At 47.1% G+C, this 25,073-nt stretch overlaps 2 protein-coding genes across 2 annotated transcripts in view; one reads left to right on the top strand and one right to left on the bottom strand.

The window, feature by feature from the left end:
• Positions 1-11,383, bottom strand: part of cspg4 (chondroitin sulfate proteoglycan 4) — a 66,871-nt gene extending 55,488 nt beyond the window's left edge. Inside the window, exon 1 of the mRNA XM_052061970.1 lies at positions 11,191-11,383. Within this exon, the coding sequence (XP_051917930.1) occupies positions 11,191-11,263 (73 nt within the window). The 5' untranslated portion in view covers positions 11,264-11,383. The remainder of the gene's footprint in view (positions 1-11,190) is intronic.
• lingo1a (leucine rich repeat and Ig domain containing 1a) overlaps positions 1-25,073 on the top strand; it is a 285,088-nt gene that overhangs the window by 45,713 nt on the left and 214,302 nt on the right. The window lies entirely within an intron of this gene.

Raw genomic sequence — 25,073 nt, 5'->3', positions numbered from 1 at the left:
CCAAAAACATGCGTGGCAGGCTGATTGAACACTCTGAATTGTCCTTAGGTGTGAGTGTGAGTGCGAATGGTTGTTCGTTTCTGTGTGCCCTGCGATTGGCTGGCAACCGATTCAGGGTGTCCCCCGCCTACTGCCCGAAGACGGCTGGGATGGGCTCCAGCATCCCCCGCGACCCTAGTGAGGATCAAGCGGTACGGAAGATGAATGAATGAATGAATGTTGTATAATGAGCTGAACGGGCAGTGTGAATTCTGTCCAAGTTTGATCCGATTAGAAAGGTCTCGCGTCCGCCCTTTACGAACGTTTGCTGTATCGTCCCCCGCGGCCACACTCGCCCCCGTTCTGTCCATCCTGTGACAAACATGCGACACGTTTCCGAAATGTCATCCTCACTTCTTAATTAAATCGTTAAAATTGTTCCCCGCGATGATGTCCATTATGCGCGTCTTGATTCAATTAGCCGTTGAAGACGTGGGTCATACCGGACTTTGTGAGCTCGAACGTTGGATGACGGGGGTGGCTGCTTTGTCATTCCGCACGGTGCACCCCCCGCACCCAATTTAATTTATTTCCAGTAATAAAAAGGCAGCCAAAAACAAAAAAAACAAAAAACTGAACTGACTCCTCTTTGTTCATTTCGGGAATAAATAAATAAATAAAGAGCACCGGAGAGGGCCGTATCGGAACATCTGGTCATGCATAATTCCTTCTTATTCAAAACTTGGCAGTTGTGTGATAATGAGAATTTTCTCTGCCGTTTCCATTTTGGATGCTGACGCTCTCCCAAAAAAAAAAAAAAGAAAAAAAAAAGCTCTTATCAGAAATAAACACGCCAATTGACTTTGCTGCTGTTTGGAAGGCAGATGTACGCCTGCCACTTTTCATTTCCAATGTGACAGACTTGTTGGTGAATTTGCGGCAACAATCACCAGAAAAGTGCAGGTGCCTCGATCCAACATCTGGGGATTCCCATGACCTGGATGACTAAGATTCAAGACAGACATCAAGGCAGGGCGGCTTTATTTATGTAGATGGCACATTTCATACACAATGGGCTTCACATCGTTCCAAAAACATTTAAAGGCAAACGAACTGAACACATTTAAAACAAAGAATAAGAATTGAAGACACTTCATTATATGTACGGGGAAAAGCATAATTTTAAAAAGCCTTTCCCGCTTGGGTTGCCTTCAGTTCTGTTGGCAGCTTATTTCATTTGTGCGCAGCACAACAGCTAAATGCTAATGCACCGTGTTAGCTTTGAAATCTGGGCTGCACTAATTGACCCGAGTCTGCCAACCACTGAGCTTACATTCTATTCGCATTTCTTTTCGATATTCAGGACCTTGGTCATGTCGTGATTTATAGACCAGAAACATAATTTTCAAATCTACAATCCACAGTTAATTGGAAGCCCATCTACAGTCTTCAGGACTGGAGTAGCATGTTTTGATATCATTTTTGTTTTGGGTTTTTTTCTGGTAAGAACTCGAGCTGCTGCGTTTTGAATGAGCTGCAGCTGTTTGATGCTCTTTTGAGGGAATCCAGTGACAGTAATCAGGTCTGCTGACAATAAAAGCACGGATATCTTTCTGCTGGTTGACTTGGAACATGCTAGCCTGCAGTCTGGGTGTTTTTCAGCCGATGAAAGGTTGTTTTCGTGATTGATCTGATGTGACTGCTGAAAGTCAGATTCAAATCAACCTCCGCAGCATGGTTTCGAATGTTGGTTTTTAAAGCGACCCTCACAGCAGTCCTCTTTTCATGATTGCACTGAGCAGTTATCTCGAGACGTCTGGTGTCTTTTTTTTTTCGAACACAGGAAGAAAACAAAAGAGCACTTTTTTTTTAAGCACCTTGGTATTTTTGTATTTAAATTGTGACAAAAGGGAGGCTCAGAGCACAACAATTGAGGTTCTCCCTGCAGTCATGTGATTAGTCTTTGTTCCCAAGCTGTCGGAATGCCATTGGGCCACCCACAATTACAAGACGGTGCAACAGTCACGTATTTTTTTTTTTAATCGACAATTTAAAATCCCAAATTGCCACTTGAGTTCCTAATAGCTCACCGTCCCCTCACAATTTATCTGATTGATGCGGATGAATTTAAAACAGCGCAGGGGCCCAAGATGAGTTGCCCTTTCAACTTCCACGAGTTGAGGGGGCAATTTCTTTGCTTGCGCACACCCCGAGGCTAAATGAGGACTGCGTGTGGGCTGCCTGCTCCCGCTAAGCAGATCACGGCCCTCGAATATAAGCCGAGCTGCCTGTCAAAACGGGAGCGATGTGGGGAAAGATCATCTGCCAAGGAGTCCTCGGGGGCGACGGATGGCTCTTTATTTATCATCCTGCATCTCAATGAGACGATTTGCAAGTGGGACAAGAAGTCTGCTATAGAAAAGGCTTTCTCTCTTCATTTTGCTAACGCTGCTTCAGACGTTTTATTTCTTTGCCTGATGTCTTGGCCACCAGGAATCGAGACACAGTGCGTGGTTAATGGCCAATATACGGAATGGGATTGTTCATAGAAGTCATATGGGGGGTGGTGGTGGTGGTGGGGGGGGGGGTGGACTAGAAATGTCAGAGAACAACAAAGACATGGTTGGATTAACTCTCTAAACGGCCCCGGAGACAAATTACCGACTCCCACATGTTTATGTCTGCATCAACCAGCATCGCTAAAGCTAATCACGAGCTTAAGGTATACAGATGCTTGGGAGTTTTTTTTTTTTGGGAGGGTGTGGGGTGGGGCGTTGGAATCCAGATAGTGCTGAGTATACACAATGAAAACAAGGCACATGTCTACAATGCCTCATTCCGTCTGCATGTCAGCCTCGGGTGCGGCTAAGGACTTGGAATGGCAAATCCTGTTGATCGAACTGTGAGCTTTCTTCATACCTATTTTCACAAATCGTTTGATGTGGGCGACGAGGCGTCAGTTGATAAGAATAAAGTATCGGGCAAAAGCCCCCGAAAGGTCAGACACAAAGTTGAAGGCGTGCGCTTTCATCACCATTTTGTTGACGTTTCCTCAAATGCGACTTTTGTACAAACAGTCATATGGCATGCGCCCCCTGCTGGCCAGGATGTTCATGACTTTGTTGTTGTATTATTTGCTGAACCATTTTTTTTTTTAATTGGGACGGTGAATATTGCAGTGCATGGATTAATCCCCCCCCCAAAAATCCTACCCTGTATTTATACTTAATACACCACACCATAATTCATCCACGAAACTATTAGACAGTGCTGTTTAGTTGTAGCTCGCGTTATTTCACATATTTCGATGCAAAAACGATTGTTTCAAGGTCCCACAAGTTTCACATGAGTCAGAAAAGTGACATTTGTACTTTCTCTGGACTTTGGGCCACGATACTCCCAATTATTATTATTATTATTTTTTTTAAGGATCCAGCAGTGATGAGAAAAGGATATTACGGCCGGAGTGCACGCGCATGAAGGTTGCATCTTGAATAGGCCTTCACATGGACACGGCCTTTGTGCCAGCCTTGCGTTGCACAATGACAACAATCTGCTGAGAACGCGGTTGTCTGTCAATGTAGCCTCCAGATGCCGTTTTTCGGTCAGGCATCAGATACGATAAGATACCTCGTAGGTCTTTCCACTGATGTTTTCCATTTGCTATCCCCCAACGCTGGGGGCAATCGGAATTCAAATCCGAAATTGGATTGAATTGAAAATACATTTTGACCAATTAAGGCGTGGCCTCTAACGAAGGGGTGGCGACCACCTGATAAATGCTCTTTTTTTTTTTTTTTTTATATCATCCAGTGCTGCTAGCTGATGTTGACCAGGCCTCGGCAGCAGCAGCATCAGCAGCCCCACGTCTCGTTCAAGGACATTTTGCCAGCAGTTATTCTTGTTACACAAAGCAAATCCCCAAACATTTCCATTATTGGATGTGAGGAGTGTCATCGCGACCCTGGCAGGCCGGCCGCCCGCTTGCTTCGGGCCAGATATATAAAATTGCAGCTCCCGATCCAACAGCTGTACTGTATAAGGCAGGTGATAGGAAGAGACGACTATCTTTAGGCTCCGGACGCCACCCGATCCTCTCAATATTCTTAGCGAGCCATCAGCCGCCGCGTCCCGCACCCGCAAGGTTCTGCCGCCAACTCTTGATTGGATGGAGTGTCGCGTTTCAAGCAGTTGAAAGAAAGAAGAGGGAACGATTGGAAGACTTTCTTGTACACATTGGGTGAGAAGCATTTATTTGGACACGCCGTTTTCAGAGGAACGTCCATGCTGGGACTATGTAGAATTTATGGACATATGTGTTTAAACTATGAGGTGAGCAGGGAGGGGTCGGGGTAGCGGAGGGGGTCACCTCGTGTGTCTGTGGGTCCCCCCCGCCCCACACATACATACACCATGACACTAATTCATCAAGTTTCTCCAAACAAATATTGGACTGATTTGTCTTTGACGCGGCGACAGCAACACGAGACCTTGTATAGAGACGCTCCACGGAGCCCAGGCAGATTCCATATTTATTTATTGTTCCCATGTTGTCATGGCGACATGAAACTGCCTGGGGAAAAAAAGGCTCATATGCACACTTTGGATCCAATCTCCCTCGTTGGGCTTTGCAAAGGCCATGATGAATTTCTTACTCATTTACTGAAGTGACAACATTTCCACAGAACGATGTCAAAAGTGGCTCATTTATCGCGAATGCATTTTCAACTCAATTTTTCTCACCGATTCATGCATCCATTCATCCTTCCATCCGTTCCTGTGGTCGAGCCCGGTCCTCAAGGGCCCCTATCCGATGTCTCCCTCCTCCAATGGCCCTGCTTCAAATGAGCAGCTCATTAGCGAGCTTTGCAGAATCCTGAGAGCCATCCTGATCGTTTGAATGTCAGGGTGTTGGAGGTGGGGGGGGCCACATCGAAAACAAGCGCTGATGGGAGCTCTCGGGGACTGGACTTGGCCATTGTCATTGTTCCTACCATATGTCCATCCATCCACCATTCATTCATCCATCCATCCATCCATCTGTTCACCCATCCATCGTTCACCCATTCTTCCATCCATCCATCATTCTTTCATCCTTCCATCAATACATTGTTCACCCATCATCCATCCATCATTCACTCATCCATCCACAATGCTCATCCATCCGTCCATCCATTCACTTCTCATTCATTCTTTCATCCACCCATCCATCATTCACCCCTTCATGCATCCATCCACAATGATCATCCATCCACCCGAACACCGTTCATTCATTCATCCATCCATCATTCTTTCATCCACCCATCCATTCGTCCATCATTCATTCAGCCATTGTTCATTCATCCATCCATTCACATCCATCTGTTCACCCATCCATCCATCCGTCATTCATCCTTCCATCAATACATCGTTCACCCATCATCCATCCATCATTCATTCATCCATCCACAATGGTCATCCATCCGTCCATCCATCCACTGTTCATTCATTCTTTCATCCACCCATCCATCATTCACCACTTCATCCATCCATCCACAATGATCATCCATCTGTCCACCCGAACACTGTTCATTCATTCATCCATCCATCATTCTTTCATCCACCCATCCATTCGTCCATCCATCATTCAGCCATTGTTCATTCATCCATCCATTCACATCCATTTGTTCACCCGTCATTCATCCTTCCGTCAATACATCGTTCACCCATCATCCATCCATCATTCATTCATCCATCCACAATGGTCATCCATCCGTCCAGCCATCCACTGTTCATTCATTCTTTCATCCACCCATCCATCATTCACCACTTCATCCATCCATCCACAATGATCATCCATCTGTCCACCCGAACACTGTTCATTCATTCATCCATCCATCATTCTTTCATCCACCCATCCATTAGTCCATCATTCATTCAGCCATTGTTCATTCATTCATCCATTCACATCGAGCTGTTCACCCATCCATCCGTCCGTCCATCTGTCCGTCATTCATCCTTCCATCCATCCATCATTCACTCATCCATCCACAATGCTCATCTCTCCATCCATCCATCCATCCACTATTCATTCACTTTCATCCATCCGGCCATCCATCATTCACTCATATATTCATCACCACATTCATCGCCCATGGTCATGTCAATCAGCCATTCATTCTCCATTCAACAAACCTTTTCCGTTTTTCTTTTGATCACATAAGTCCATGGAACCATGAATCCCTGCGACCCTTGTAACTCTCTCGCTCTCGTGATCCATTTCTCTATCGATCCATCCGTCATGACTACCCCCTTCACATGTGGACGGACACACGGATTAACCCTGAAGACTTCAATTTCTCAAAACTCGAAATCTAAAATTTTGTTGCTCACAAGCTGATATAGAAAACGTCCCTTTTCAGATGACTCGAGCAGAGACACAAACCTTATATATTTCAAATCCGGAAAGCGCCTCACCAGTTTCCCGCAAACCTTGTTAACGCTTAAATTGAAGGGAAGTCGTACGAGTCACCAGAAGCACGGCGTGCTGCGGAGCTCCGTGATATGTCATGTCCCATTTCAGATACAAGAAGCGATACAATGGACAATGGGCATCGCTCGCTCTGGAGACCATCAGGGTTGCCTGTTTTGCTCTCGTCGTTTCTGTTCATTCGATTGGCGTCGCGGTACGCCATGCCGGCATTTAAAATAAGCCACTGCGTGCTAAATCATCGGCGGGAGCGCGGATGTTGCACCACATCGGCTCCCCAGCGATCCCATTTTGTTTCTTCCTTCTGCTGAGCCACCTCTTATGCTCGCACTCCTTCCATAGTCGAGGAGCTCCTCACAGGGAGTAACACGAGGACATAAAACTGTGGAAAAGTTGGTGAGTTGCAGCGCGGCAGAAAATGAACGGAAAATGTTATTACACGACTCTCTGGGCTCCTGTTCACATGGTTTTTTTTTTCCCTCCCAAGCTTAAATTCTGCTTCTGATTGAACCCAGACGCTCTAAACAGATGCAGATTGATCATAGCTTGCTTCTTGGGGACCGCTCTGGCATGCGGACATCATGTCGTATCCCCCCCCCCCTCCTCCCTGCTCGCCCACCCCCGCCCCCTTTCTGTGACATTTGAAGATGTAAACACCGGGAAAAGATAGAACCTTCTCCCGCGCCATCCTGACAGCCGGTGGCGGAGATTTTGTCATGAAAATGTTCTAATCAGGGACTGCGGTACATCTGGCCGACGTTAGCGTGAGCTGTTCAGCGGGAATCGGGTCCAGAACACAATTACTGTAGATGAGGAGAAAGTCCTCCGTGAGGCTCTTTGGATTATTTGATGAGGGTTTTGGTGGAAAATGCCCCCCCCCCCCCCCCACACACACACACCCGACCCTTCCCCCGAACCATTTAGCAGCTGCATGTGCTTCACAGTGCAGAGGTACCGGGTTCGATTCCAGCTCCGGCCTCCCTGTGTGGAGTTTGCATGTTCTCCCCGGGCCTGCGTGGGTTTTCTCCGGGTGCTCCGGTTTCCTCCCACATTCCAAAAACATGCATGGCAGGCTGATTGAACACTCAAAATTGTCCCTAGGTGTGAGTGTGAGCGTGGATGGTTGTTCGTCTCTGTGTGCCCTCCGATTGGCTGGCAACCGATTCAGGGTGTCCCCCGCCTACTGCCCGGAGACAGCTGGGATAGGCTCCAGCACCCCCCGCGACCCTAGTGAGGATCAAGCGGCTCGGAAGATGAATGAATGAATGAATGAATGTACAATGAACCCCCGTCGAGTTTGCTTTTTCACTAATTTGGGATTTTGGTGCCCTCTTTTTCGAGATCATGCTAAGATGATACAGTTAAGTAATAGGAAAGTAGTAATTGGTGAAATACAGTACGCTGAACTGATCCAGCTCAGCTGAAATACAAACATGGGTGTTAGGGCTGGGCTAAATTTAGCACGGCTTTTTAGGGGGGTCCTCGCTGCGTATACACGTGCGTTTGAAATCGATCCGTTGACCTTCTTAACGGTTATGTAAGATTTGTTTTAAATGGGGGCGGGCCGGTAGTGCAGTGGTTAGCACGTCGGCTTCACAGTGCAGAGGTACCGGGTTCGATTCCAGCTCCGGCCTCCCTGTGTGGAGTTTGCACCGGTTTCCTCCCACATTCCAAAAACAGGCGTGGCAGGCTGATTGGACGCTCTAAAATTGTCCCTAGGTGTGAGTGTGGGTGCGAATGGTTGTTCGTTTCTGTGTGTGCCCTGCGATTGGCTGGCAACCGATTCAGGGTGTCCCCCGCCTACTGCCCGAAGACGGCTGGGATAGGCTCCAGCACCCCCCGCGACCCTAGTGAGGATCAAGCGGCTCGGAAGATGAATGAATGAATGTTTTAAATGGTGTTAGTTTTGGAGGGATTCATTGTTCGTGTTATATTTCGGATGGTCGTCGACGATTGAGCCGACGATTGGCGAGCTCCAAGTACCACCAATATTAAAACGCAGTGCAAGGTACATCATTTTTTTTTTCTCTTCACGCAAAAGTGTTGCCAAACATCGACCTCACACGAGGATCAATGCTCTAATTTTTGTGGCATTTTCAGTTTTTTTTTCTGTCTAGCGAGTAGATTTTTTTTTTCTGCAGTGTTCCAGACCCTTATTCATTTGTTTTGTTACTTGCTCTTTCAAAATCGGATGTTCTCCGCTTTAAGGCGGTTCCAGCCGGGCGTCTGTGAAAGGCGGACCCATCACCCAAGCACAGCATTCTCATGTCAATCTTAGCTGAGCAATTAGCACGGGCTTCTCCCTTCGTCGGAACAATACTTGTCAGAAATATAGCTTATTGGCCTCCACGGAGGCAGTGGCGACAGATTTTCGAGTGACTCCGTGACTTGTTTATCCGTAGCGGTAGCCGGCCAAAAAGCTCGGTGCTCGCTTGCTGTTACGGCGTTAAGTAGCATCGAGCTTCTCTTGACCTCCGAATATTGGAAAAGGATGCTAAAAAGTTGAACACAACCGTTCTGTACTTTCGCATAACGCTATCTGTAGGCAGTCAGAAATATGATCCGTGACGTAAAATTTGTCACTATTGGTGGCGGGGATCGGCCTCGGTCATCCAATCGCAGAAGGTCTACTGCCTGAGAAAACTTGAGGGCAGAGGCCTGTTGTTGTCACGGCACCAACGGATTGATTCCAGCTTTGTCTGGCCGAGCGTCAACTCCGAAAACAAAGCCGCCACTCTGTGTGCAATTGCGCAACGCCTTCACACATGAGCCGCAAATGAGACGCTCGGCGAGAGCTCTGCCCCGCGCCTAATTGCACGGTGCCATTTGCGGCGCCGGACGGACGGGCTGACAGATCGGCGCGAGACAATGCCGTCGACGGCCGCTCCGAAGCCCGACGCTCATCCCGCCAATTCTGACATAAGTACAGTCCTTAGCTGCTGACTGCGCTTCAAAATGGCCAGACAGAAATGCAACAAATGTGTGACGCCGTCATCGTAGTGCACAAAGCCAAATGGAATTGACAGCGGCTTTGCCGACTACAACTAGAAGTACGGTGGCCTTCGTGGGTCAGAAATGTGAAGAGAAACTGTCGCTTTAAAACAGTTTTGAGTTCCCGGTCATGGGAAATAAATTTTCATGGTTTACTCACATCACCCCGTCACGACAACCAGCGCGGACTTTCTGTCGTGGATGATGCCGAGCTCGAATAACTCTTGTATAGTGGACGCTATAAATTCGGAATTTCAGTTTTGCGAGCATCACATGGTTAATTCTCCACGTTTGGCTTTTTCTTGGACTTTTTCAACATCATCAGGTTTACATATTGTCACTTGTTTAACCATACCAATTTTTGGACAACATGGAAAACGCTGAGCAAATATTTGAGACGATTGGGAGTGAGAGTGAGTAATTTCACTCCCACTTTTGACAGCCAATTTTGTGGCTTTTCATTGCTCAGTGAAGGCAGAAAAGATTCAAGCATCACATAAAACCATGAAATCTGAAAGTTATTTTCAAGAATGCAAATAAAGGGCAATAACATCTTGCGTCAACAAATAATTCTGTGCTTTGCTTTTACCCACCGCCCCAGATTTTTGTCGTATAGTACATTAGAAAAATGAATGATCGATTGATTGATTTTGAGTGAGAGGGGCCGCTTCGATCGGCGGTGAATCAAGTCAGCTGTGTCCACACCCACAACGGCACAAAACACTGTCAAAATACCAAAACGTAGTCTACCCCGCCCCAGCGCGGATTCAGACCACACCTCGCACCTCGCAGAAATGCACTCAGCACCAAAAACAGATCCTTGGATCTGCAAATGTTACCAAAAATATTAGCTGTACGTTCAATACTGGTTTTATGATGGTCACACTTGGACCCTGGAACTTATTTCCTGTGGCTTTAAAACCTAGAATAAAAACTGGATGTCAAACAGCGTCCAAGTGGCACTGTAGATTCTTAAAGCGGACTACCAAAAAAAAACCATGCACTAAAAAAAAAAACCCCACAATACAAAACACGTCTGTGTGTGAGAGCCCCAAGGGGTTTTTTTTTTTTTTTGCAAACCCTCCACGCGTTGGATGCGATTCACGCGCTGCATCCTGCACAAACTGTGCTCGCCCTCTGGAGGAAGCGTAAAGTCACACTGGCAAAAGGTACTGAGGCTGACTTGTGCCCGCGCACTGTGGGGCCATTGTGCGGACCCCCGCCTCCCCGTCAAAACTCACACTGCACGCTTACTTTAATTACTCCCTCCGCCCCACCACCACTGCCCCCCCCCCCCCCCCCCCAGGCGTACGTAGAAAAGCGGGCCCCGCGGTGTTCGCTCTGGCCGTGAAAGAGCGATTCATAGCCGCCTCCTTCATCTTCTCACCTCTCTCTCGCTGCTGACCTCTGACAACGCAACCTCAACGCAAACACTCTCGGGGGGGGGGGGGGGGGGGGGGGGCACCGCTGCAGGCGTTCAAAGTGCAGAAAAGCCCTGAATGGGAAACAGACCTCCAAATCTGGACCAGACGCACACTTGAACTTCAACCAAATACTGTGCGATAAATCCGGCGTGAGAATGCGATGACTAAAGAAAGTTATACTTGGGAGATGAAATCATGAACTTACTACCTGTATGCAAACATTAAATCTGGGTGGGGGTGGGGGGGGGGGTCTTTGTCAACGTGGAACAGATACGGATGGAGGAAAAGGAGGGATGGGCAAGCACGGTAATTAGCAGTGGTGCTTACCTCCATGGCTGGGGTCAGTGAGAATCAGCAGGGTGAGGATGGCGCCCACCAGGGCAGATTGCGAGGCTCTCATATTTTAGCGCTGCCAGTTAAGTCCTCCAGCGTCTCGGCTTAGACACACTCCATTCACCGGTGGCCTGAATGACTTTCTACTTTGGGGAAGTACTACAGTATACTCCTCTGTGTGAACAGGCAGGGGCCGGGCTGGGCCGGGCCGGGGAGGGACCAGGAGAAAGACGCCCTCTTTACGAAACTACCCCGGCACCCCCCGCCCCAACCTCCATTGCAGAGCCTTCAAACACACGTGCGCACATGTTCCAAGGCTGAAGAATCACTTCCTGTCTTCACTTTGAGACATGAAAAATAAGCTTTTGTTGAGATTCCGATGGGACATTTTTGAAGCCGACAGGCAACCGTTTTTCAAACATTCTCACCAAACAAGTATTCTTCTCGCGTATGAGGGCAGCTTTGCGGTGTTAAATGTCCAGACGTTGCAGCCATTGGACAGTAGATTTATTCGGTTCAAAACCAAACAAGTATAAACATCCAGTACGCGGCTCGAAGTTGGAGATACGCTAAAACGGTTCAATTTCAACAACGCGGCAAAACAAATGATTGCTGCGTCGTCCATGTGCCACTTAGCCGCTTCTCTTAGCCGTCATATCATGACAACACTTGGTCGGTGGATTGATAGTGGGGGTACAGTAAATGTCCAAAAGCAAATTCGGAAGATACTTGAGCGGAAAAAAAAAAAGAGTCCCGTCACAAAAGCATTTCAGGTCATTTCATTCTGTCATTCAAAATCATCACACAAGTTTAAAATTAGTTGAGCATTCAAGAAATAGTCTCCCTTAAGTTTGATAAGCATGACGCCGATGAATATGGTCGATCACTTCCATAGTTTGTCTGAATATTTTGTTTTTCAAAAGTTCTCATCAGATATTTCATGGCATTCATTCATTCATTCATCTTCCAAGCCGCTTGATCCTCACTAGAGTCGCGGGGGGTGCTGGAGCCTATCCCAGCTGTCTCCGGGCAGTAGGCAGGGGACACCCTGAATCTGCCAGCCAATCACAGGGCACACATAGACGAACAACCACCCATGCTCACACTCACACCTAGGGACAATTTAGAGTGTTCAATCAGCCTGCCACGCATGTTTTTGGAATGTGGGAGGAAACCGGAGCACCCGGAGAAAAGCCACGCAGGCCCGGGGAGAACATGCAAACTCCACACAGGGAGGCCGGAGCTGGAATTGAACCCGGTACCTCTGCACTGTGAAGCCGACGTGCTAACCACTGGACTACCGGGCCGCCCTCTATTTCATGGCATGTTGGGGGGATTTTTTTTGAATTCCCAAATTTTATACAATTTGGTTGTCGTTTTCCCACAATCTTTTTTGCAAAATTTGAATTAAAGTTGATGAAATTGGAAGGGTGTTCTAGCGTAGTAAGGATGTGTCCTTGCCCTGGTGGAATGACAAACCTGGCTGCAAAGAAAAATTGGTCGAGAGGACACATCTGCTCAGAGCACATTTAAGTAACGGCGTCGCGTTGCCATTTTGGTAAATGTGATCGGGGAACAGGGCGTACACACTCTAAGCGCCGCCGACGTGGAGGAACATTTTTCACAACACTTTTGATCCAATTTGCCGGTCCATGGTCACACAGTACATTTCCGGTGGAATTCCTTTAATAAACATCACCTTAGGTTTGGCTTTTGCCTTTTTAGCATTCTTGAAGTGAGCATTCTTGACCATTCTCTTGTTGTAGTCCAGTGCCGCCCCTTAGCTACGGCAGCGGATCGAACGATTGACAAACGAAACAACAGAGCGACAAATAATAGTACAGTGCACTCCGCTTAATAGAACACCGGTTAATAGAGTAATCCGCTTAATAGAGCAAAAGGCTCTGGAACAGATTTGCCTAATGCAATTTCCTATAAAGATACTCCGCTTAGTAGAACAGATCTCCGCTTAATAGAACAGGCCGTAAGCAATGAACATTGTAAACTAGTGGTTTTCGAAGTGTAGCTATCGCGATACTGTACCACTATCGCGAGAAAACGCGGTAGTTCTAGCCGTATACAGTAACAGGTAGCACGCGTCACTCCACACATAGACACACGCACGTCACAATGGCTTCAACTTCATTCAAGAGACGAGGGCTATCACCTGCGGATAAGAAGGACACACTCAGACGATACGATGCATTGCCGGATTCTCAGAAGGTACGCCCGCGGTTTCCAGGACTTCCCTCTTATCCAGCGCATTGAGAGGGAAGTCAACCGCAAAATTACAGACTCCTGTTTCCAGACAAAAGTAATGAAATTTTTCTCGTGATTTGAGATGTTTGACTGAAGGTGATTAAAGTTGTTGTTTGATTAAAGATATGGACGTCCACAGTCGAAATATCTCTTCTAACTCGTCAGCAGGGGGTTTTCTGCGTGCATAACTTGGTCGTCGACGTGTCTGAAGGTGTACCTAATAAAGTGTCTCCGGTTAATAGAAACCCCGCTTAGTAGAACAGAAGCGCTTCGGCCCAATGGTGTTCTATTAAGCGGAGTGCACTGTATTGGGGCTAAGCAGTTCTACCTTCCCTCCTTTTGTCTTCCTCTGTAATTGAAGTGGCCTGCTGGGAGCGCAGCCCGCTTTCTGCAAGGATAAAGCTTTCGCTTTTTTAATTAAAGCCCAATCAGGTTGCCAAGCTCTCTTGTTGCTTTTCCCTTGATCAATGTCGGCTTCTTTATGTTTTTGTTCCACTAACCTGCTCCACGAGCTAATTAGGCTAACGCCCCGGCGTGCGGCGGACAGCTTCTGGCTTCACTTCACATCTGGCCGTTACAGTTGCAGCAAACTTTTTTTGTTTCGTATTCTCCACTCTGCTGAAATAATCAAACCTGCTTAAATCAAATGTTGGAGCTTGATGCACTTTCCTTTCCTTGTAACGAGTGCGCGCGCGCTCTCTCCCGACAAGGATTAGCACTTTCTGCTCGGATGCCAAGATTATACTTCCAGTTCGCGAGTTTTTCCTCATCTCACAGTCAACTGCTTGGGCAAATTATTCTCTCTGCAAGGGAAGTGGGATTATAATTAGAATGTTTGAGCGGTGTGGAAAACCTTTTAAAACAACAAATGACTGTTGATGTCATGTGTTGGTTTATTTTGGGGTGGGTGGGGGGCAGAACAAACATATCGTCATTTATGCATTAGGGGGAACTGGAGCAGTGCCCCACCAGATGAAGCTTGACTTGATCTTTAGTGTAGTCGCGAATAAGTGGCATAATTAATGTGTGTATCATGCGCATGTTTTTGCAAACTTCAAAGACAATTCTTCAATGAGGCAAATGAAGACATTATCGTCAACACACAATTTAACCCTTGAATTATGCTCTCGTGAACATCAAGGACAATCTGACTTCAATTATGCTATTTGAATGGGTTTGCTTCGTGATGAGTTTGACTTTAATGTACAGAATGTACGGTACATATTTTCATCAAAATGATTGACTTACGTTTTTAACTAAATTGGAACACGTTTTTCAGAGTTGTGCCAAACCCAACAAAATATATGATTTGACAAATAAAATCTTAGCTAGAAATATGAAATTGCTGTGTGTCTGTCTGGCTAGCTAGCTAGCTAGCTGTCTGTCTATTTATTTATCTATCTATCTATCTATTGATCTATCAATCTAGCTAGCTAGCTGTCCGACTACCTAGCTAGCTGGCTTGCTAGCTAGCTTTCTAGCTATCGATCTATATTAAAAAAAAACATTGTCTGTTTTCGAAAAATGCCAGTGCCTAAAATTGTCCATTTATTGCGGAATGACCCATGCGCAGAAAAATGTGACGACGAAATGACATGCGATGCTCCTAAGAGCGATGGCGGCTGTAAGACGACCCGCTGAACGCCACATGGGGGTTGTAAGGCAACACTATCTATGGCAGATGACCGCCCCCCCTGAAAACAAGCTCCTTGATTATTTCAGCATGGAACCAGGCATACTTGAAATCGTTCCCACCCGAGCCTGCGACCGCGACAACATCCCCCCCCCAACAACCCTGGGAGGTATAATTCACCCTGGTATCATCATCCGCTGACACGACTGGGCTGCGTAGATTATACAGACCACGTCACCGGTCGGGTCCTCTGATTCAAGCGTCAGTCCCTCAGTTCCTTGATTTGGCTGCAAGTGTTTCATTAAAGTGCACTCGTCATGTCTAACATGCACGCCGGCATTCCCGCGCAGTCTTTGATCCCACCGGGGAACTGTTTGCATTCGGCGCGTCTCCCCAACAAAGCACATTAAATGTCTCCTCCCGCCACAACGCGTGCGGACGCATTTCCCAGTTTACGGCTGTACTGCTAGATTTCTTTTGACATCACCTCATCCGCTGCTGGTTAGTGCCTGAGGAATCGACGAGGCTCATCTTGGACTCTTGCTGTCGTCTCAATGCAAACCTTTGTGACCATATGACAGGCATGTCCAAAGTCCGGCCCGCGGGCCAAATGCGGCCCGCGGTCGAATTTCATCCGGCCCTCGGCCCCCGTCATAAAATCAGTGCCGTCTGGCCAGCAGGTTGGGCGCAATGGAACACGTGTTGCATTGACTGAGGTCTCGTAGACTGGTGAGTGATGTTTCATAGAGTACTGCTTCCCTCTAGTGGCTAAATGAGTAATAGCATTCACTAAATGAGTAATAGCATTTAGACACTAGAGGGCATCACTCACGAGTTAACAAGACATCACTCCGTGTTTATATTGACTGATACGTCATATTTCAAATGATCCTTGCAGTTGTGGATATGTGTATTGCTTGTTCATTTCCCTGTTGTTCGAGTCAAAGGTTTTGTGACTATTGAAAAGTCATGGTGATACATTTTATGTTTCAAATCAATCAATTTGCACTCAGGAGACTTCTGTTTAAGAAAAAGTCAAGTGAATAAGCAGTTGCATGTGATATACCTGTTTCAAATGAACCAAAAGAAATTCTTAAGATTGTTGAAATTCAAATAAAAATGGAAATGTGAAACAGACTGGCTTACTAAAATTTGTTGAACAATATTGTTTTTCAATGTAAAGAATGTCAGCCAAGGTCGGCCCCTCAACATTTTACCACATAAAATCTGGCCCCCTTGGCAAAAAGTTTGGACACCCCTGCCATATGATGATGTTATAAGGGGGGGGGGGGGGGGATCACGACCGCCGCTCGATACCACACAAGTAGTTTGACAGATGTTGTAGCATGAGACCGTCACACGAAATATGTCCTGTATCATTCTTGGGAAAAAAAAATGGACAGATGTTCTTTGTGGCCCCGCTCCATTCCACGTCGGTGCCGTTCAGTAGCCAAAGGAACTCTGGTCTTTGGTGGTCCCCCAAGATGAAGCTCCTGCTGTTCCACCAAGTTCACTCGCATACAGTATGAACATTTAGACATGTGGTTTCAATAAAAGCGCAACGTGTTGTGAGTTGTGACTCACTCCCACTGTGCATGGAGTCGGGCCTTATCAGATCTCACGTCTTTGGCCTGATGGTGTCCTCTTCCCAAGCTGCAGTCAAATATCAGCCGGCGTCTTTGCTCGGGCTGCCCTTCAGCCCCCCCGACTCAGGCCTCGTCTTGTCGGACCACAAGACAAGCGTCGTGCTCCCCGTAGCGAAGGACTTCTTGATTAAACCCCTGCTAGCGTGTTTGTGTTATCGTAAGCCTTTTTGTGTGTGTGTGTGTGTGTGTGGGGGGGGCTTCTTCCTGTTGTCCGGACGTGAGACTGAGCCAGTTAATCACAGGACTGTTTTGATCATCATGTGTTGATGGGGGCTGGGAAAAAAAAATGCACTGGGATAATTAAATGGGAAGAAAGAGCGTGGTAGCACCCGCAAGAACGCTATGGCACGGGGGCGGGGGGGGGGGGGGCAAGGAAACGGGTGATCATTTCTCCCCCGAATGGCCCTTCAACGTGCCTCCCTGTCAGTTGTGTCTGCTAATAGCTCACTCGTCATTTGCATGATTGCCGAGACTAGACGTGGTCGGCATTGAACTCGAGGAGCTGAGGGTTACGTCTTGCAAAATAAAACAAAAAGAGTTTGTGGAGGAATGGCCACGTTGATAGCATTTGAAACACGTTTCGGTCCCAAAAAATTGCAGAACCAATATCCAAATTTCGTTGATTGTGTTGCCACTGGACTTTTCAATGCCCTGACAATGAAAATGTTCATCACGTTTAACGTTTTGGTATTTTTTTTCTTTCATCTGCTGTCCCGCCATGTTGTGCACGCACTTGTGGTCGACAATGAGGCACTCTAAAACGATAAAAAATAGGGTAAAAATTGCTCAACGATCTTGATTTAGAGAAAAATCTTTGGAGCCTTCATGAAAGTCTGCTACAGAAATGTTCTGAAGACACAAAGGAATTGTTTTGTATCTGCCTCCTTTTGAAATTCTGGTTCAAGCCATGACGAAAATGCCGGAAGAAGTGATTTAATTCGGCTCTATTCTTGAGTTTTTGAGAGACTTCGAATCAATTATAAATACTGTTGACTTGACTTGACAATAAGGCGAAGGTGTTGTGTCGATACCCTGATGAAGTCCGTTCACTCACAGGACAACACCCCCACACTCCCAATGGCAGCCCCGCAGTCAACTTTGCTGTGATTTTAAAAAAAAATTAAAATAAAAAAGGGAATGGCAGACGTGATTTTTCAAGCTTCTAATTTGTACTTCCACTTCTCTTCTTCTGCCAATTTTTTTTTTTTTTTTTGAGGGCGCTGTCGACATAATTGGCTGTTCTATAGCCCGCATTTCTTTCTACAGAGAGGATAATGGTCACGTTTTGATCCCCTCCCCAGTCAGCAGCGTTGACATATTTGCTTAAATGAGAAAGCACGGCTGCGCAGTCCGGAGCTTCGTTTGTGAAGAAAATCGGCTGCTGTCAGAAGCCCTCTCAGTCCCTTCATTCAGAAATTCCGTCACATGTCGTCAACGATGTCCCAAACATAACGGCAACGCCGGCATTAACTAACCAAGATAAAATATGATATCCGGTGTTGGATATTGTTGAAAATGAAAAAGCTGTACAGCAAACGGCTGCCTTGACTGTCTACTTGTTTGACATGACTAAAATGCAAACGGGATTGTTGTTGATTTTGTTGATGGTCGAATCAGAACGCCCGATTGATACGTGACCGTATTTCTTCAAATGGTGGTCAGCTGCGTCTGTTTGAGATCGAGTACGCCTTTGCCGCGTTACGAGCCGCGAATTCCCAGGCGAATTCGTTTAATGATTTATTTTGCTTGAAATTGGAGGTAGAAATTGTTTGTACAAGCAAGGTGCCGTTTTCACACTTTAAGAAACAAATATTGGAACACAAATGATGCAATGACACCGTGGTCCTCAACCAGTTGTTTTTTTTCCCCCGACCACGGACTGGTTCATATAAGCACATACTTTTTGTGGACCATTTGTGGGGCATTGGTGGCATCTGTTGATATATACGCTGTGCTCCAAAAATATCTTTTTCTTCCGGCTCAATATGAAATGGCCCTCGGGCCGGGGACTGGGCTGCAGACCAAAGGTTGGGCACCTTTGCAGTAAGAAATGTCAACAGACGGTTTCCTGCGTGAAAAAGATAATTGCGGAGTCCCGTCACTTGCAGTTGTTGAGTGCAACTTTTCTTCATTGGTCTCTCCGTGCCTGTTTATGAATAGAACAGTCTGAAATGAAAGCAAAACAGGAGCAGAGTTGTTTGAAATAAAAAAAATGCAGTTAGTTTCAAAGAATGCTCTTGTCATCAGAAGACAAGTTTATAACTAGGGGCCAATTCACCTTTCGGCAAGTTTTGAGGCAAGAATCCGCCCCCCCCCCCCCCCCCTGAGTTCTGGCTGCTGGGATGACGTGCAGCTGGTGGTCCACCTGAGCAGAGTTACCAGGTCCAGACAGGACTTAGCAGTGCCCCCTGGTGGATGATCAATGACTGTCTACTTGTGCAGACCTTTGACGCTCATTTTAACACTTGTGGTCTGACATGATTAAAAAATATTTTTATTTGGTTAAAAAAATGGATGTGTGCTGACCATCTCTGGCGTTTAGTGGGCGTGTCTTCGGCGGGAGCGTTATGAAATGGCACTGCGGCCAAAAGTCTTGCTTTGGAAACCAGTTATTACTGTCTGGGGAATGCATTGGAGTGTTTTTTTTAAAAAAATGAAACAAGGTTGTGTTTAGGCCCACCATGTGGTCCAGTGGTTAGCGCGTCGACCTCACGGTGCAGCGATACCGGTTTCGATTCCAGCTTCGGCCTTCCTTTGTGGAGTTGGCATGTTCTCCCCGTGTGGATCAGAAAATGGAGGGATGTGGTTTGTTGAGTCCACCATTTCCGGAATAATCGGCTCGGTGGCTGTTCAGATTTTGAGTGAACATCCAAAATGATGACAGCCTCAACTGTTAGCAAGGAACTTCTGTGTGTCTGAACACAACTACCGGTCATCTCAATAGATTAAATGTCGACAGTACTTAATCAAGTCCCATTGTAAGAAGTGGACAAGTCTCATCTCATCTTCCGAGCCGCTTGATCCTCACTAGGGCCCCGGGGGTGCTGGAGCCTATCCCAGCTGTCTTCGGGCAGTAGGCGGGGGACACCCTGAATCGGTCGCCAGCCAATCGCAGGGCACACAGGAACGACCAACCATTCGCACCCACACTCACACCTAGGGACAATTTTAGAGCGTCCAATCAGCCTGCCATGCCTGTTTTTGGAATGTGGGAGGAAACCGGAGCACCCGGAGAAAACCCACGCAGGCCCGGGAAGAACAAGCAAACTCCACACAGGGAGGCCGGAGCTGGAATCGAACCCGGTACCTCTGCACTGTGAAGCCGAAGTGCTAACCACTAGACTACCGGGCCGCCCAAGTGGACAAGTGCGGCGTCTATATGTGCAAATTCTTTTTCTCTTCTCAATTTAGTCGGTGCGCTCATTCATCGGCACCCAATTTATAATGACCTAGCTTGGCCATCTTGACCGATAACTCACACTGCCTCCGGATCATCTGCAAGTGAAACAAGAAGCTAGTGTGCCCTCTGGATGGACCCGGGTGTGTGTTTGGTGGGGATGGTGGGGTGGGGGGGCATCTAAATAAGATAAGAAAAACCTTTATTAGTGCATGATAAATCTCAGTCCAAGTCTACAAAAGTAAAACAAAGCAATTGCTAGCGTACAGCCTCCTTCGCTGGCTTTCAAGCTTCTTCTTGCGTGATCCCAAAGCAAGAAGAAAAGCCAAACAGCGGATTTCCCCGACAGCGTTTCCGATTGACGCTGCCCATTTGTCTGCAGCTCGCTTTATATGGAGTGCAAAAGTCCAGCGATCACTTTTGTGCATTTCCACACTGCACATTTCATTTTTAAATAATGCTCTCTTTTGGAATAAACGGTCATACTACCCCGAGTACGCCAAGCCTCGTCCGATCTCGGAAGCTAACCAGGGTTAGTACTTGGATAGGAGACCACCTGGGAAGACCGGGTCCTGTGAGCTTTGTGGTGGCCCAGTCATCGAGTGGTTAGCCCGTCCACCTCACAATGCAGAGGTACAGGTTCGATTCCGGCTTCGGCTTCCCTTTATGGACTTTGCATGTTCTCCCTGTGCCTGCGTGGGTTTTCTGTGGGTACTCCAGTTTCCTCCCACATTCCAAAAACTTGCAATGGAAGTCGATGGAACGCTCTAAATTGTGAGCGCGGATGTTTGGTCGTCTGTGTGCTCTGCGTTTGGCTGGCAACCGGTTCTGGGTGTTGTCCCCCGCCTACTGCCAGAGGGACAGCTGGGATAGGCTCCAAAAACCCCCCGTGACCCTTGTGAGGATAAAGCAAATCAGAAAATGAATGGATGGATAAATAAAGTGACAAGGGAGTTCAATTTTCTTAAATCCTATTGATAAAAAAATTAATTGCAGCTTTAGTTTTATTCAATATGGGGAAACAAGGGGGCGTCTGACATTCTAACCCAGAAGCGAATCCACTTGAATGACATCAACGTCCCGATAGAGTTGGAAACTGCTCACAAGCGGTAGGCGCTGCCGTTTTGGCTCGCCGACGACTCCGCAAATTACAATATATATATATATTTTTTTCTTCAACTTATCGGTTACTCTCCATTCTTTTTAAGAGCGACGGCAACTCGCTAAGAATTTGAATGTCGGGCCGAAAGCGAGCGGGACATGTGCGCTCCAAAGATGACTTGCGCCGGCTGCGCCGCACTCCTCTCTTTTGGCATCTTGTGAGGCCGTGTGATTGCAACACAGGCTCGGAGTCTTTAATCCGAGAGGGTCTCGGCGGAAAGGCAAAGCTTCTTGAACAATCCCCGTTGTGGGAGCCCGTGGTGAAATCCAGCGATCAGTCAACTCTGAGCCCCCCCCTGAGCCTCCTCGAGGGCTCGAGGGGGAACTCGGGCCAGTCTTTCACAATGGCTTAAAAAGCCCAGAGGTGAAGTGCTGCAAGATGGCGAAAGAAAGAGGAGTACTTGGGGGGTGTGGGCAGTGGGGGAGGGGGCGGGGGGGGTTGACAGAGAGAGAGAAACGAGACAATGGAGACAGTTGAGGCTTGCTGGGGAAAAGAACTCGATTGCACACGAAAGTGAGAAGCTCGGTCATCCGGGAGGGGCTCAGAGTCGAGCCGCTTCTCCTCCACATCGAGAGGAGCCAGATGAGGTGGCTTGGGCATCTGATTCGGATGCCTCCTGAGCGCCTCCCTGGTGAGGTGTTCCGGGCATGTCCCACCGGGAGGAGACCCCGAGGAAGACCCAGGACACGCTGGAGAGACTATGTCACCCAGCTGGCCTGGGAACGTCTCGGGATCCCCCGGGGAGAGCTGGAAGAAGTAGCTAGGGAGAGGGAAATGAAATGAATGATGGATGGATGGATGGATGCACACGAAAGTGCTTAATTTCACAGAAGGCCAACAAATGCCTCTTTTACACATCGGGTCGGCGCAAGCAATTGTGTCTGGCTGGAAGTCTTTCAACTTTCTGCCACAAAACAACCTTTCCAAGAAAAGTTCGCATCCCCCCCCCCCATCTTCTCCTTTCACTGCGGTTGTTCTCGTCTTCCCTGAGCTTGTTTTTGCGTCGCCTCCGAAGCTGTGGGGGGGGGGGGGGGTTGCTATTCAAAAAGTAGATCAAAATCAAAGAACACGGTGAACTCCCATCTTAAAAAGTAAACCTCATTATTTTAAAATGATGATCCCACATGCGAACATCATCATGCACATGATGGAAAAATTACACGATTTGCCGCTTGCCAGCCAATCGCAGGGCACACAAAAACGAACAACCATCCGCACTCACATTCACACCTCGGGACAATTTAGAGTGTTCAATCAGCCTCCCGTGCATGTTTTTGGAATGTGGGAGGAAAGCGAAGTACCCGGAGAAGAACCCACGCAGGCCCGGGGGAGAACATGCAAACTCTACACAAGGAGGAGGCCAGAGCCGGAATCGAACCTTTGCACAGACGACACGCTAACCACTGGACCCACCGGGCCGTCCCACTGGGGGTCAGTTCTCTGAAATTGAAAGAGTCTCCATTAAAGTAGCCCGTGATACCGGATGGTCTCTTTGTGACAGGAGGTCGCTAGCGCACTGTTTGGACTGTTGGATAATAAAATAGGCATCAATGATGTCACTTTTTGTTAGGTGTGTGTTGCTTATGACTGAATCTGATTCGTGTTTGAACTTCTCGTAAAAAAATCTCGAATTAATCTTGTTTCAAAATGAAAAAGAATCTCAAACTTTGAGTTAACTTGCACGCCTCAGGCACCGCGCTGCAAAATGTCGCTCTGCTTGGCTGTGTGGCCATGTATCGGTGTTTCAAGGATGAGGAAAAAAACAAAAAGATTCCAAATGGAATGGGCTCCGCGTCTTAAATAAAAACAAAAAACCCAAAACCCTCAGTAATTGGCCGGTTATGTCCTCCTCCTCCTCCGCCACGCCAGGTGTTCTTCTGCTGACGTTGCTCCGAATGGGGGAGCTGTTGCTTCAAGCTGGACAGTCGGCTCGTTCTCCGCTGGGAGACGTCTGGTCGCAGCGCAGCTAATGGGCGGCGCGCGGGGGCCTCATTTGCAATCAGACTGGCAGAAGTTGAAGCACTTAACTTGATGGGAGAGCGCCCGACAGGCCTTTATGTCCTCCCCCAAACTGGAGGACATAAAGGAGCCGGCACTCACAGGCTGCAGCGTTCAAACTCCCGAGGATCCAAACCTTGCCTTTCTGCCACTGTTTGGATTGTTTCAACGAACAAAATGAAAAATTTTCAATCGGTGGACCTCGGCATCCTCGCCTTGTCGCGACAGTGAGATGGTAATTTCATCTTGTTCCACAGCCATGTTTGTTACTCAATGCACTTATCTATATATATATTGCGCGTCGTCCCGCACGCGGTCTGTCCTTCCGTCTGTCCCTTTTCAAAACGTACCTACTTCACCGCGCCGCTCAGGCAGTGGCTCACTACGATCGCGCGGGCATCTTAACGAAAAAATGTTGTCTACCCACAAGCATTGCAATGAAATTGTTAGTTATTTAGTAGAGCTAAACATCTCTTTATTTTCGCGATAAGCAATAAAGATGAACAAAAAGTTGAACCAAGCAACAACACTTTTGTGGGCCGAAGGCCCACCTTACCAGCCTTCCGCAGGAACTAGCTGATGAGCCGCCCAGAGGGCGGCGAACCAGCTAGTAAAACCATAAAAGAATAACTAATAAACAATGTGTACTGACTTCATTTTGGAATGTCTTGGCATAATCTTGACCAAATGCTCTTTATTTATTTATTTATTTATTCATCCATCCATCCATCTAAGTAACTCACAGCCAATACCCCGTGAGGTTATGGGGCAGATGCTGTTTTTAGCAAGTGCCTACATTTGATCAATACGTTCACACGCACTTTGCAAATGCATTCAAAAGAGCTTGCCAGTCAAAAATATTGACTCCACATTGGCAGTTCCACACTTCTGGTCAAACATGCTTTGGATGCGTGTTTTTGCAGGAGCTACATTAGCATTAGCAAAAAGTTGAACCAAGCAACAACACTTTTGTGGGCCGAAGGCCCACCTTACTAGCCTTCCGCAGGAACTAGCTGATGAGCCGCCCGGAGGGCGGCCAACCAGCGAGTTGAATATAAATGCCATTAATCCGTTCCGGCCTCCCCAAAAAGCCATCAAAAATGTTGGTGGTGGTGGTTTTGAATTAGGAAATAGGAGTTTATAGTATTGTGTTTTATGGAAACAAACATCCGGGAATCAAATAGAATGGAAAGAATTAAGCAGCGCGTGATTCATTCATTGCCAACGACTCTTTTTGACTTTCTCCGACATGGCCCCTGGGGTGCAGTAGAACAGTCATGCAGACACAAATAACACAACTACTGTGACTCTATTAGATGCGATAATACGATCATAAATAGACTATACGCCTACTTACGAAATTCATCTGGATCCAGATTATTTTATTTTGTGCGCCCACTTGACGAAAAATTGACCAAAATCAACACACCATATTTTCCCAGTGCATTTGGCCCTTCATTGGTTTGAGATTTGGTTTGTTAAAATTGAAGAAAATTAGGAAATTTGCTACAGAATTTTTTGAGCACTAATAATCCATCCGTTCCAAAACGTGGAATTTATTTTTCCTTGCTTTCTTGGGTGAGCCGGATCAATTTTTAAGTTGAACGAACCCTCGGGTCTAAACAAGAACTTGACAGTTGTAAAGGTCAGATCAGATAATCAGTCATAATTGTCCGTCCGCTGTAAAGGGCAGGCCAAGAGAAGCCAATAAAAGGGGAACGGTCCAAAGGTCAGAGACGACATGGCGGCTCTTTGGTGTCTGAGCCACCAAAAAGACAACGT

This window comes from Hippocampus zosterae, chromosome 3, assembly GCF_025434085.1.
Source record: "Hippocampus zosterae strain Florida chromosome 3, ASM2543408v3, whole genome shotgun sequence".
NCBI lineage: Eukaryota > Metazoa > Chordata > Actinopteri > Syngnathiformes > Syngnathidae > Hippocampus > Hippocampus zosterae.
Note: the sequence above shows the minus strand (reverse complement) of the source record. Positions and strands in the feature narration are given on the sequence as shown.